Here is a 12735-nt window from a genome sequence, read left to right as displayed (position 1 = left end):
ATTTGGAGGGAAACCGGTGGATTCTGAAGTTACAGCCAGAGAATTTCTAATATTGCCCAGTCTATTCTTCCAACCGTCAACTACGACGAACAAATACAATGACATACTCATTTCTGTCCATATGTGCAAATCAAATATTTTCTCCGGCGGATATCTTAGTTCCAACATGACTGAGCTAACTGGAGTAGTTTCATGTGGTGTCCATATAATACATCCATGGTGGTGTCCCACAACGGGAGGGTTTTAACAGCTCGCGTCCTGCTGTTAGCTTAGCTGCCGCCGTTAGCTTAGCTACCGCCGTTACCTTAGCTACCACCGTTACCTTAGCTACCACCGTTAGTTTAGCTACCACCGTTAGCTCAGCTACCGCCACTGATGCTTTCTAGACACCGTGTTCCCCCCAAACTGAATAAATACAACACATAGCAACACAAAATACACACACAGAAATAGTGATGTTTCTTCAATCATTTCAGATTTGTCTAAGCGGTGATAGGGCGTGAAAAAATGTGATATATATAGCTAAACTCTCGTTCGTTACTACTGTTCTCATTCAAATTACGTGCTGCTGGTTTTCTACCCGGAAGTAGAATGTAAACAACAAGGAGATTCGGTGACTGAAAACAAGGGGGCGGGGTCGTCATATCACTTCGTCTCTCTCCTGTTTCTCTCCTCTCGTCAGCTCCAGACTCACTCGTCTTCCAGTGACGACGCTCTGGCCGATCGGGGGAAGGCAGGGGAAGTATCAGGTACCAGGTAGGAGGGGCTGGAGGAAAAGAGGATAAAACCGAGTAGAGCCGTGCTGTACCGTACTGAGCTAGTGGACAAGCACCAAGAGGAGAGGAGGTCCCGTCTGACCAGGACTACAACATGATAAAGGAGGAGAACCAGGACCAGGATTTGTTTGGGCAGACTAGGACTACGGGGGAAGAGCAGGACAAGGAGCCCTCCGGTCCGTCCAGTTCCAGTCCACAGGTCTGTGTTTCTGTTTTGAGTGGGAGCGAGTCAAGAGATGAAGATGAAGCTAACTGTTAGCTGCTAACTCTATGTTGTGGTTCACTAAAAAGTCTAAACCCTAACCAGCCTACTTTATTTCCTGCTGTGGCGCTGTTACGTCACTTTTACGTAAATCTTCAGGGTTCGTACGGTCATGAAAAACCTAGAAAAGTTATGGAAATTGAAAATGCAATTTCTAGGTTGGTTTAGCTGTGTCTGTGTTTATAAACATTTAAACGAGCGCCAGGTGGATTGTTTATGAAGTTAACGAGCTCTGGCCTGAGAATTACAGAGGTTACCACGGCAACTCGAGGTGGTTACCACGGCGATAGGGGCCCCCCAGGCTGAGACAGACAGAAACGTGGAGAAAAAGAGTGATTTTCTGCCTATGCACTGGTCTCACAAAAGGCTTACTGTAACAAAACGGTAACTCCTATCAGAACAAAACACAGATCAACGTTGCTCTAAGGACTTCCTGAAAAATGTGGTACGATTTGGTGTTTCTACAGTAAATATTTTGGAGACGCTGGCAGTTTTAAAACATCGGTCCGTTCTGCTTCTCTCAGAAAATGTTTGTATTGGAGTCAATGAGGAGCAGAGACAGACGTGGCCGGCGGCCGCACTCAGAGGCTTGTTCTGTAAATTCTGTAAGTCTCTCTGATATTTTGAGCACATGATGAGATACAAAATAAGTTTGTCTTACAAATTCTGAAAAAATTATGTGTGTAGAGTGTAAATTGTGGCCGGGCCGAGTGTGGAAAGAGAAAAAATCTGGAGTTTTTCTGGGCTTTCTCCCACTCTAACCGATGATGTCACCCACTCTGACACGAACATTCCGTGCAATACACACCCATTATAATCTCATAATTTCTCCAAAAATGATCATTGTCATTGATCAGGGATTGATCAAAAACTATATGACCTATCAAAACGTGGAGTAATACGACAATACACAAGACTTGTGTCTACTGTTTAAAGTTTAAATGAAGTCTCTAGGTGAAAGTATGCCTGAGCAGTAGACGTTTGTAAAACTCCAATGATTGGTCTTTTTCGCTCTTTTTTTCCGCCCGTCCCATTGACTTCAATGCAAAATTTTGCGCAATTCGTAAACTATTGAGAAAAGTAATAGCACATCGATCCCGATCAAGACGCACGTTTTGATATATAGCGAATCGAAAATCATCCGGAAGATGAAAAATAGGGCCCGTAGCCCTAATAAAAAGTAACGGTAACAGAGTTACAACGGGGAAAACAGTAACTTTTTGAGCAGTTACTTCACTGGTTGCCAAATCAACTCAAACGATGACACGTTGAACTGGAAATAATTCTGCTTGTAAGATTTGTATTAATGAAGAATTTAAAAAGGAAAACAAATGTCCATCCATCATCCATCATTGATTGATTCTCTCTCTTCCTGTCTGTTGCCACAGAAACAGGACCACACCATGGTGAAACCACACAGCTGTAATGGGTGTGGTAACACGTTCAGGACCTCAGGTCTTCTGAACGCTCACCGCCGGCGGCAGCGCCAATGTGGACAGACGGTGTACAGGTGCGAGCAGTGTGGCACATCGTGCACCAGCTTGTCCAAACTGAAAATTCACCAGCGCGTCCACACCGGAGAGAGGCCGTACAGCTGCAAGCAGTGTGGGAAGGGGTTCACTACCTCTGGAAATTTAACAGTCCACCAACGCATCCATACCGGAGAGAGGCCGTACAGCTGCGAGCAGTGTGGGAAGGCGTTTGCTCAGTCCGAACACTTAATGGTCCACCAGCGCATCCACACCGGAGAGAGGCCGTACAGCTGTGAGCAGTGTGGGAAGGCGTTCACTACCTCTGGAGAGTTAACGGTCCACCAGCGCGTCCATACCGGAGAGAAACCATACAGCTGTGAGCAGTGTGGGAAGGCGTTCGCTACCTCTGGAAATTTAACAGTCCACCAACGCATCCATACCGGAGAGAGGCCGTACAGCTGTGAGCAGTGTGGGAAGGCGTTCACTACCTCTGGAGAGTTAACGGTCCACCAGCGCGTCCATACCGGAGAGAGGCCGTACAGCTGCGAGCAGTGTGGGAAGGCGTTTGCTCAGTCCGAACACTTAATGGTCCACCAGCGCATCCACACCAGAGAGAGGCCGTACAGCTGCGAGCAGTGTGGGAAGGACTTTGTTACCTCCGGTGGGTTAACGGTCCACCGGCGCATCCACACCGGAGAAAAAACTTACGTGTGTGGGCAGTGTGGGAAGGCCTTCAACAGGTCCCAAAACCTGAAGAGACACCAGCAGCTCCACTGCAGAGGACGGGACACTCCGGTCCTACACCTGAGCAACTAACGATTATTTTCATCAGGGCCGTTGCTAGGAATTCTGGGCCCCCTTAAAGAATACTAAAATGGGCCCCTCCCCCTAACTTTTCCAGTTTTTTTTCTTAGACTACGTATGTATTATCATTTTTTATTTAGCCTACTTTGTTTTGATGCTAATGCAGCATTACACTGCAAAACCTCAAGTATCTCACCAAGAATATTTGTCTTATTTCTAGTCAAAATGTCATTTCTAGTCAAAACAAATCTCATTATACTTAAAGTAAGACACATCATATTAAAAGTAGCTTGTTTTTAGACACTTTTTTTTACGCCTTTCAAGCAGATTTTCACTTGGAATAAGTAGAAAAAATCTGATAGTGGAACAAGTTTTTTCTTCCTTAATACAAGCACAAAAAACATGCTTTCACTGGCAGATTTTTCTACTTATTTCAAGTGAAGATTTGTTTGAAACAAGTGAAAATGATCTAAAAACAAGTTGATTTTTAGGTAATGAGTCTTATTTTAAGTGGAAAGAGATTAGCTTTGACTAGAAATGAGACATTTGGACAAGAAATAAGACAAATATTCTTGGAAAGATGTTGAGTTTTTACAGTGTACTATGAGTATTAGTCAGGGTCTTACACAGAATAAATCAGTCATACAAAGATTAGACTACTGGGGTTTTTTGTGGGCCCCTAGAATTATCATCACCTTTCTCCTCTATACAACGGCCCTGATTTTCATCATTGATTAATCTGTTCATATGTAAATGATTAATCGATTAGTTGTTTGGTCAATAAAATGTTGAAAAATATCAATCAGTGTGTTTCTCTAACCACCAGATCCCAAATAAGAATCCACCGGTTGCCCTTCAAATAAGGCCCCTGGTTTTCTATATTTCCTCCTCAAAGTTAACCCCCCTTCCATGGTAAATTGGATGTTAGACGCTGTTGCCTATCCTGGTTTAGGCTCATAGTAAGGGCACTTCTCAATGTTCAATAATATTGTGTTTGGTATCATTTTAAAGGGGACATATGTAGCTTTCATTCAAATCCAATTATGGACCTTTCTGACATACATGGAGGTCACTAGAGCTCCTCAAATCACAAAGAACATTGTTTTTCACAATTTCCGCCTAAGTTCTTTTTCTTTATTTTAACCCTGTAGTACGTAGGAACACCAGGGATACAAAAAACAGATACTGAAATACTTACTTGCCAATGGAGTTTCAGAAAATGTATAATATCACCATATTATTACAATCTGGGGGATTACTGTGAGCCCAGAACCTGACTAGGGAGTTACTGCGGGCAAGAAGCCAACACGCATGCTGACAGCTTTCAAAATTTTGTTGGTATCCATCTACTCTAGTAAAGGCAACTAGCACTCATTTTGATTTAATTAATGTGTTCATGTAAGTCAATGAAGTTATTTGAATCAATTAATTCCATAGATTAAAGCTAGCTAGCTAGATTATCCATAGATTTTAGCTATTTTCTACTTACTAGCTAGCTAACGTTAATTTGTGGAATTCATTGATTTCATTACCAGGGTATAGTTTACCTATAGGCCTAACCCAAGTTCATTCAACTTTGTTCTCTATGTAACTAATGGCGCGTTTCCACTAGCGCGCTTCGGCTCGGCTCGGCTCGGCACGCTATTTGCATGTTTCCACTAGCACGCAGTACCTGCAACCAGCTACACTTTTGGTATCACCTCAGCCCTGGTTCCAAGCGAGCCGAAGCGTTACTAAAACGTGACGTCAGCCGACTGCCTTCCACTGATTGGCCGATGAGTGTCCTCACTGGAAGCGCCATAACCGTGCGACGACCGACAACAGAAATGTTCCTGCTGAACCCTGTTATTACGTGACTTTATTAAGTTTTAATATTTTTCCAATGCGAGACATGCTGTCTAGAGATAATTTAGGTAACATGAATGAGTTTTAAGAGTGACCGACCCTGACATAGCTACAATATCATTCAATTTCAGGAAAAATAAATTACAGAATTTAATTTTGGTCTTAACCTGACTTTCAGAAGACCTTAATTATGTCACTTCCAGCAGAACATGTCACTGGTGAAATGTTCCAAAACTTTTAGAGTGTAGAATGTGTTTGGGTAAAACAGCACTGAGTGAAAACCTGGGGACGGGACTAAAATGTGAATTTTAACCAAAATATAATTAAGTTTTAATTTTAATAAAATGTTATATAAGTGTAGATATGATATAAAGTCACACTAATATGCAAAAAACTGAGATTTTAGAAGGATTTTATTCATTATGCATTGTGGTAAACTATAGCGTTTGGCTCTGGGGACATGCAACAAAGGCTATGTTTCAGTGATTTGAAAGCCTTTTTATAGTAGCCTAATTAAAAATTATATACTCTTTTGGTGGAATCGCCAATAACCTTTTTGTTACAACAGGAATTACATATATTGCCATGGCTTATCAGTATAATTTACTACTTTATTTCTAACTAGACCTATACCTTCAATTCTGTGAGAAGTTTCCTCTCATCACAGAAAGCTGAGTTGGGCTTTCTGAAGAAATTCCTGCTCATTTTCTAATCCATTCATAGTCAAAGCAGTGGTGGGGGGTGCTTGGAGGTGGTAATGTCCTGGAGCAGGTGTGAATGTTCAGGAGTGTAGGGTGTGGTGGTGGTAAATTGGGGGCTGCATGCATACCTTTTAGGATGATAATCACAGAGTATAATAGGTTAGCCAGACAGTGTTGTGTGACTGGTGAAATGTGTGAATGTGTAAACACTTTATATTGTAAAATCAAAAAACTTGCATGGAGTGCTGCATGGGTATCAATTGTCTTTGTCTCTTGTCTCTCATATACCAGCCCTGATGAAGGCCTGTGGCCGCAACGCGTTGGCTTGGTTTTAATTTGTTTGGCCATGCTGCAATAAAGGCTTTTTAAAATCACCTTCCTACTCTGAGTGCCTCAGTTCCCGCTACCACCCACTTTATATTGTACTCAATTTCCCTACCACCCCAACTTTTCCTGCAGGCAATCTACAAACTAATAAGCATGTGTATGATTTATAAACTTTTGTTTCACATTTATTTTTACGTGATGTGGACATGATATTAGATATCGGTCTCAATAATATTCTCTCCGGTCCAGCTCTCACAGAAGATGTAGCTTCTTTCCATCCATACACCATTGGAATACTTCTGGAAGTTTGTGTCTATGACAACAGCACAAATGAGTTCAGTGTTTAAATGAATGGAAGACCTGTAAACACTAATGACAACTATTTTTAGTTTTTAGTATTTATTTATATTAGTAGGCCTATTTATAAAATATGACTGAGTTAACTTGGAAGAGGAAATATAGAACACCAGGGGCCTAATTTGGAGGGAAACCGGTGGATTCTGAAGTTACAGCCAGAGAATTTCTAATATTGCCCAGTCTATTCTTCCAACCGTCAACTACGACGAACAAATACAATAACATACTCATTTCTGTCCATATGTGCAAATCAAATATTTTCTCCGGCGGATATCTTAGTTACAACATGACTGAGCTAACTGGAGTAGTTTCATGTCGTGTCCCACAACGGGAGGGTTTTAACAGCTGACGTCCTGGTGTTATAAATACAACACATAGCAACACAAAACACACACACAACATGACTGAGCTAACTGGAGTAGTTTCATGTCGTGTCCTGGTGTTAGCTTAGCTACCGGCGGTAGCTTAGCTACCACCGTTTCCTTAGCTACCGCCATTACCTTAGCTACCGCCGTTACCTTAGCTACCGCTGTCAGCTGCAGCCACTGATGCTTTCTAGACACCGTGTTCCCCCCAAACTGAATAAATACAACACATAGCAACACAAAACACACACACAGAAATAGTGATGTTTCTTCAATCATTTCAGATTTGTCTAAACCGTGATAGGGCGTGAAAAAATGTGATATATATAGCTAAACTCTCGTTCGTTACTACTGTTCTCATTCAAATTACGTGCTGCTGGTTTTCTACCCGGAAGTAGAATGTAAACAACAAGGAGATTCGGTGACTGAAAACAAGGGGGCGGGGTCGTCATATCACTTCGTCTCTCTCCTGTTTCTCTCCTCTCGTCAGCTCCAGACTCACTCGTCTTCCAGTGACGACGCTCTGGCCGATCGGGGGAAGGCAGGGGAAGTATCAGGTACCAGGTAGGAGGGGCTGGAGGAAAAGAGGATAAAACCGAGTAGAGCCGTGCTGTAACCGTACTGAGCTAGTGGACAAGCACCAAGAGGAGAGGAGGTCCTGTCTGACCAGGACTACAACATGATAAAGGAGGAGAACCAGGAACAGGATTTGTTTGGGCAGACTAGGACTACGGGGGAAGAGCAGGACAAGGAGCCCTCCGGTCCGTCCAGTTCCAGTCCACAGGTCTGTGTTTCTGTTTTGAGTGGGAGCGAGTCAAGAGATGAAGATGAAGCTAACTGTTAGCTGCTAACTCTATGTTGTGGTTCACTAAAACGTCTAACCCTAACCAGCCTACTTTATTTCCTGCTGTAGCGCTGTTACGTCACTTTTACGTAAATCTTCAGGGTTCGTACGGTCATGAAAAACCTAGAAAAGTTATGGAAATTCAAAATGCAATTTCTAGGTTGATTTAGCTGTGTGTCTGTGTTTATAAACATTTAAACGAGCGCCAGGTGGATTGTTTATGAAGTTAACGAGCTCTGGCCTGAGAACCACAGAGGTTACCACGGCAACTGGAGGTGGTTACCACGGCGATAGGGGCCCCCCAGGCTGAGACAGACAGAAACGTGGAGAAAAAGAGTGATTTTCTGCCTCTGCACTGGTCTCACATTTAGGCTTACTGTGACAAAACGGTAACTCATATCAGAACAAAACACAGATCAACGTTGCTCTAAGGACTTCCTGAAAAATGTGGTACGATTTGGTGTTTCTACAGTAAATATTTTGGAGACGCTGGCAGTTTTAAAACATCGGTCCGTTCTGCTTCTCTCAGAAAATATTTGTATTGGAGTCAATGAGGAGCAGAGACAGACGTGGCTGCACTCAGAGTCTTATTCTGTAAATTCTGTAAGTCTCTCTGATATTTTGAGCACATGATGAGAGACAAAATAAGTTTGTCTTACAAATTCTGAAAAAATTATGTGTGTAGAGTGTAAATTGTGGCCGGGCCGAGTGTGGAAAGAGAAAAAATCTGGAGTTTTTCTGGGCTTTCTCCCACTCTGACACGAACATTCCGTGCAATACACACCCATTATAATCTCATAATTTCTCCAAAAATGATCATGGTCATTGATCAGGGATTGATCAAAAACTATATGACCTATCAAAACGTGGAGTAATACGACAATACACAAGACTTGTGTCTACTGTTTAAAGTTTAAATGAAGTCTCTAGGTGAAAGTATGCCTGAGCAGTAGACGTTTGTAAAACTCCAATGATTGGTCTTTTTCGCTCTTTTTTTCCGCCCGTCCCATTGACTTCAATGCAAAATTTTGCGCAATTCGTAAACTATTGAGAAAAGTAATTAGGGATGTCCCGATCCGATCACGTGATCGGAAATCGGGGTCGATCACGTGGTTTCAGACTCGATCGGAATCGGACGTTACATCCCGATCAGGAATCGGATATATTACATATCTACATGTCAGGGTTTTCCTATCTGTCTAAAGCGAAGACGGGCCGCATGGGGGGCGTTCAGATGTATTACTTTTACTGTAGACGTTCGTCATGTGCGCTCATTACCCAAAGCGACGCGCATTCGGTGCAGCGTGCTTGTGTTTTGTGCATGGTCTGTGGCGCACAGCTCCACGGTGTGTGTGTGTGGCTGCGTCGTCGCGGACAAGTAACGATATGAAATGACGGCGCTTGCGAGAGTGTGAGAGACGATCGTGTCACCGTGTCAGCTCACTGTTTGTTTGTGTGTGTGTGGCTGCGTTGTTTCACTGCTGACTTCCAAGCAGCTTGTTGTTGATGTTTGAGCGCTACACACACCTGCAGCAACAACAGTCACTGCAGCTTCTACTGAGAGCGAGTCCGACGTAACGCACGTGAGACCGACACACGGACCGACCGCGCAGATGTCGCGGACATTGTTAAACTTCTCATACTGTTGACTAAAAAACTACCGTTGTGTTGCGTGATGGCAGATACAGAACCAGGTATTTATTTAAAGTTAGAGAGGGAGAAGGAGCAAGGTGAGCTGGGTGAGGGAGGGAGAAGGAGCGGAGTGAGTGAGGGAGGGAGAAGGAGCGAGGTGAGGGAGGGGGGGGGGCAGGGGAGAGAGGCTGGTGATTGAGAAAGACGCTCTATTTTATTTTTGACCAAATGTTCTTGTTGTTGACTTATGGATAACGGCATTAATATTATACTGTGGAGCTACTGTGCTAATATACATTGAGAGTTTGATATCATGGCATGTCTTACAATACTGCAATAAATGTCATGGGCTTGTTATTGAGGTAGAGTATTATTGTGAGATTGTGATATTGTTACATCCCTAGTAGAGCACAAAGAACAGAAAAATAGTGGGATGATACAGTTGATCTACATTAAAAACTTTACTGCATTGCCAAAGTATCGGATCGGGACTCGGTATCGGCAGATACTCAAAATCAAATGACTCGGACTCGGACTCGGGGGCAAAAAAATGTGATCGGGACATCCCTAAAAGTAATAGCACATCGATCCCGATCAAGACGCACGTTTTGATATATAGCGAATCGAAAATCATCCGGAAGATGAAAAATAGGGCCCGTAGCCCTAATAAAAAGTAACGGTGACAGAGTTACAACGGGGAAAACAGTAACTTTTTGAGCAGTTACTTCACTGGTTGCCAAATCAACTCAAACGATGACACGTTGAACTGGAAATAATTCTGCTTGTAAGATTTGTATTAATGAAGAATTTAAAAAGGAAAACAAATGTCCATCCATCATCCATCATTGATTGATTCTCTCTCTTCCTGTCTGTTGCCACAGAAACAGGACCACACCATGGTGAGACCACACAGCTGTAATGGGTGTGGTAACACGTTCAGGACCTCAGGTCTTCTGAACGCTCACCGCCGCCGGCAGCGCCAATGTGGACAGACGGTGTACAGGTGCGAGCAGTGTGGCACATCGTGCACCAGCTTGTCCAAACTGAAAATTCACCAGCGCGTCCACACCGGAGAGAGGCCGTACAGCTGTGAGCAGTGTGGGAAGGGGTTCACTACCAACGGAAATTTAACAGTCCACCAACGCATCCATACCGGAGAGAGGCCGTACAGCTGCGAGCAGTGTGGGAAGGCGTTTGCTCGGTCCGAACACTTCAGGGTCCACCAGCGCATCCACACCGGAGAGAGGCCGTACAGCTGTGAGCAGTGTGGGAGGGCGTTCACTACCTCTGGAGAGTTAACGGTCCACCAGCGCGTCCATACCAGAGAGAGGCCGTACAGCTGTGAGCAGTGTGGGAAGGCGTTCGCTACCAACAGAAATTTAACAGTCCACCAACGCATCCATACCGGAGAGAGGCCGTACAGCTGTGAGCAGTGTGGGAAGGCGTTCACTACCTCTGGAGAGTTAACGGTCCACCAGCGCGTCCATACCAGAGAGAGGCCGTACAGCTGTGAGCAGTGTGGGAAGGCGTTCGCTACCTCTGGAAATTTAACAGTCCACCAACGCATCCATACCGGAGAGAGGCCGTACAGCTGTGAGCAGTGTGGGAAGGCGTTTGCTCAGTCCGAAAACTTAATGGTCCACCAGCGCATCCACACCGGAGAGAGGCCGTACAGCTGTGAGCAGTGTGGGAGGGCGTTCACTACCTCTGGAGAGTTAACGGTCCACCAGCGCGTCCATACCGGAGAGAAACCATACAGCTGTGAGCAGTGTGGGAAGGCGTTCGCTACCAACAGAAATTTAACAGTCCACCAACGCATCCATACCGGAGAGAGGCCGTACAGCTGCGAGCAGTGTGGGAAGGCGTTCACTACCTCTGGAGAGTTAACGGTCCACCAGCGCGTCCATACCAGAGAGAGGCCGTACAGCTGTGAGCAGTGTGGGAAGGCGTTCACTACCTCTGGAAATTTAACAGTCCACCAACGCATCCATACCGGAGAGAGGCCGTACAGCTGTGAGCAGTGTGGGAAGGCGTTTGCTCAGTCCGAACACTTAATGGTCCACCAGCGCATCCACACCAGAGAGAGGCCGTACAGCTGCGAGCAGTGTGGGAAGGACTTTGTTTCCTCCGGTGGGTTAACGGTCCACCAGCGCATCCACACTGGAGAAAAAACTTACGTGTGTGGGCAGTGTGGGAAGGCCTTCAACAGGTCCCAAAACCTGAAGAGACACCAGCAGCTCTACTGCAGAGGACGGGACACTCCGGTCCTACACCTGAGCAACTAACGATTATTTTCATCAGGGCCGTTGCTAGGAATTCTGGGCCCCCTTAAAGAATACTAAAATGGGCCCCTCCCCCTAACTTTTCCAGTTTTTTTTCTTAGACTACGTATGTATTATCATTTTTTATTTAGCCTACCTTGTTTTGATGCTAATGCAGCATTACACTGCAAAACCCCAAGTATCTCACCAAGAATATTTGTCTTATTTCTAGTCAAAATGTCATTTCTAGTCAAAACAAATCTCATTATACTTAAAGTAAGACACATCATATTAAAAGTAGCTTGTTTTTAGACACTTTTTTTTTACGCCTTTCAAGCAGATTTTCACTTGGAATAAGTAGAAAAAATCTGATAGTGGAACAAGTTTTTTCTTCCTTAATACAAGCACAAAAAACATGCTTTCACTGGCAGATTTTTCTACTTATTTCAAGTGAAGATTTGTTTGAAACAAGTGAAAATGATCTAAAAACAAGTTAATTTTTAGGTAATGAGTCTTATTTTAAGTGGAAAGAGATTAGCTTTGACTAGAAATGAGACATTTGGACAAGAAATAAGACAAATATTCTTGGAAAGATGTTGAGTTTTTACAGTGTACTATGAGTATTAGTCAGGGTCTTACACAGAATAAATCAGTCATACAAAGATTAGACTACTGGGGTTTTTTATGGGCCCCACTGGGCGCTGGGCCCCTAGAATTATCATCACCTTTCTCCTCTATACAACGGCCCTGATTTTCATCATTGATTAATCTGTTCATATGTAAATGATTAATCGATTAGTTGTTTGGTCAATAAAATGTTGAAAAATATCAATCAGTGTGTTTCTCTAACCACCAGATCCCAAATAAGAATCCACCGGTTGCCCTTCAAATAAGGCCCCTGGTTTTCTATATTTCCTCCTCAAAGTTAATCCCCCCTCCATGGTAAATTGGATGTTAGACGCTGTTGCCTATCCTGGTTTAGGCTCATAGTAAGGGCACTTCTCAATGTTCAATAATATTGTGTTTGGTATCATTTTAAAGGGGACATATGTAGCTTTCATTCATATCCAATTAAAGTAAAGGTAAAGG

At 43.7% G+C, this 12735-nt stretch overlaps 1 protein-coding gene across 1 annotated transcript; it reads left to right on the top strand.

Annotated features, from left to right (window-relative positions):
• Nucleotides 1–2426: 2426 nt before the first annotated feature.
• LOC146980379 (uncharacterized) lies at nucleotides 2427–11670 on the top strand. The gene is made up of 2 exons (XM_085788886.1): nucleotides 2427–3272; nucleotides 10267–11670. The coding sequence occupies exons 1-2, from the start codon at nucleotides 2442–2444 to the stop codon at nucleotides 11668–11670; spliced, it is 2235 nt and encodes a 744-aa protein (XP_085645012.1). The 5' UTR covers nucleotides 2427–2441.
• The last annotated feature ends 1065 nt before the right edge of the window (nucleotides 11671–12735 follow it).

This window comes from Trachurus japonicus, chromosome 10 (genome assembly GCF_045865225.1).
Source record: "Trachurus japonicus isolate A0001 chromosome 10, Traja_1.0".
In the NCBI taxonomy this organism is placed as follows: Eukaryota; Metazoa; Chordata; class Actinopteri; order Carangiformes; family Carangidae; genus Trachurus; species Trachurus japonicus.
This window is presented reverse-complemented; position numbering and strand designations above follow the sequence as displayed.

What these genes read in the sequence shown, in the direction of transcription:
- LOC146980379 (XM_085788886.1), top strand. Translation starts at nt 2,442, where the DNA reads ATGGTGAAACCACACAGCTGTAATGGGTGTGGTAACACGTTCAGGACC. An exon ending in CCCAAAACCTGAAGAGACAC is followed by an intron (nt 3,273 to 10,266) that starts CAGCAGCTCCAC and finishes CTGTTGCCACAG; the next exon opens with AAACAGGACCACACCATGGT.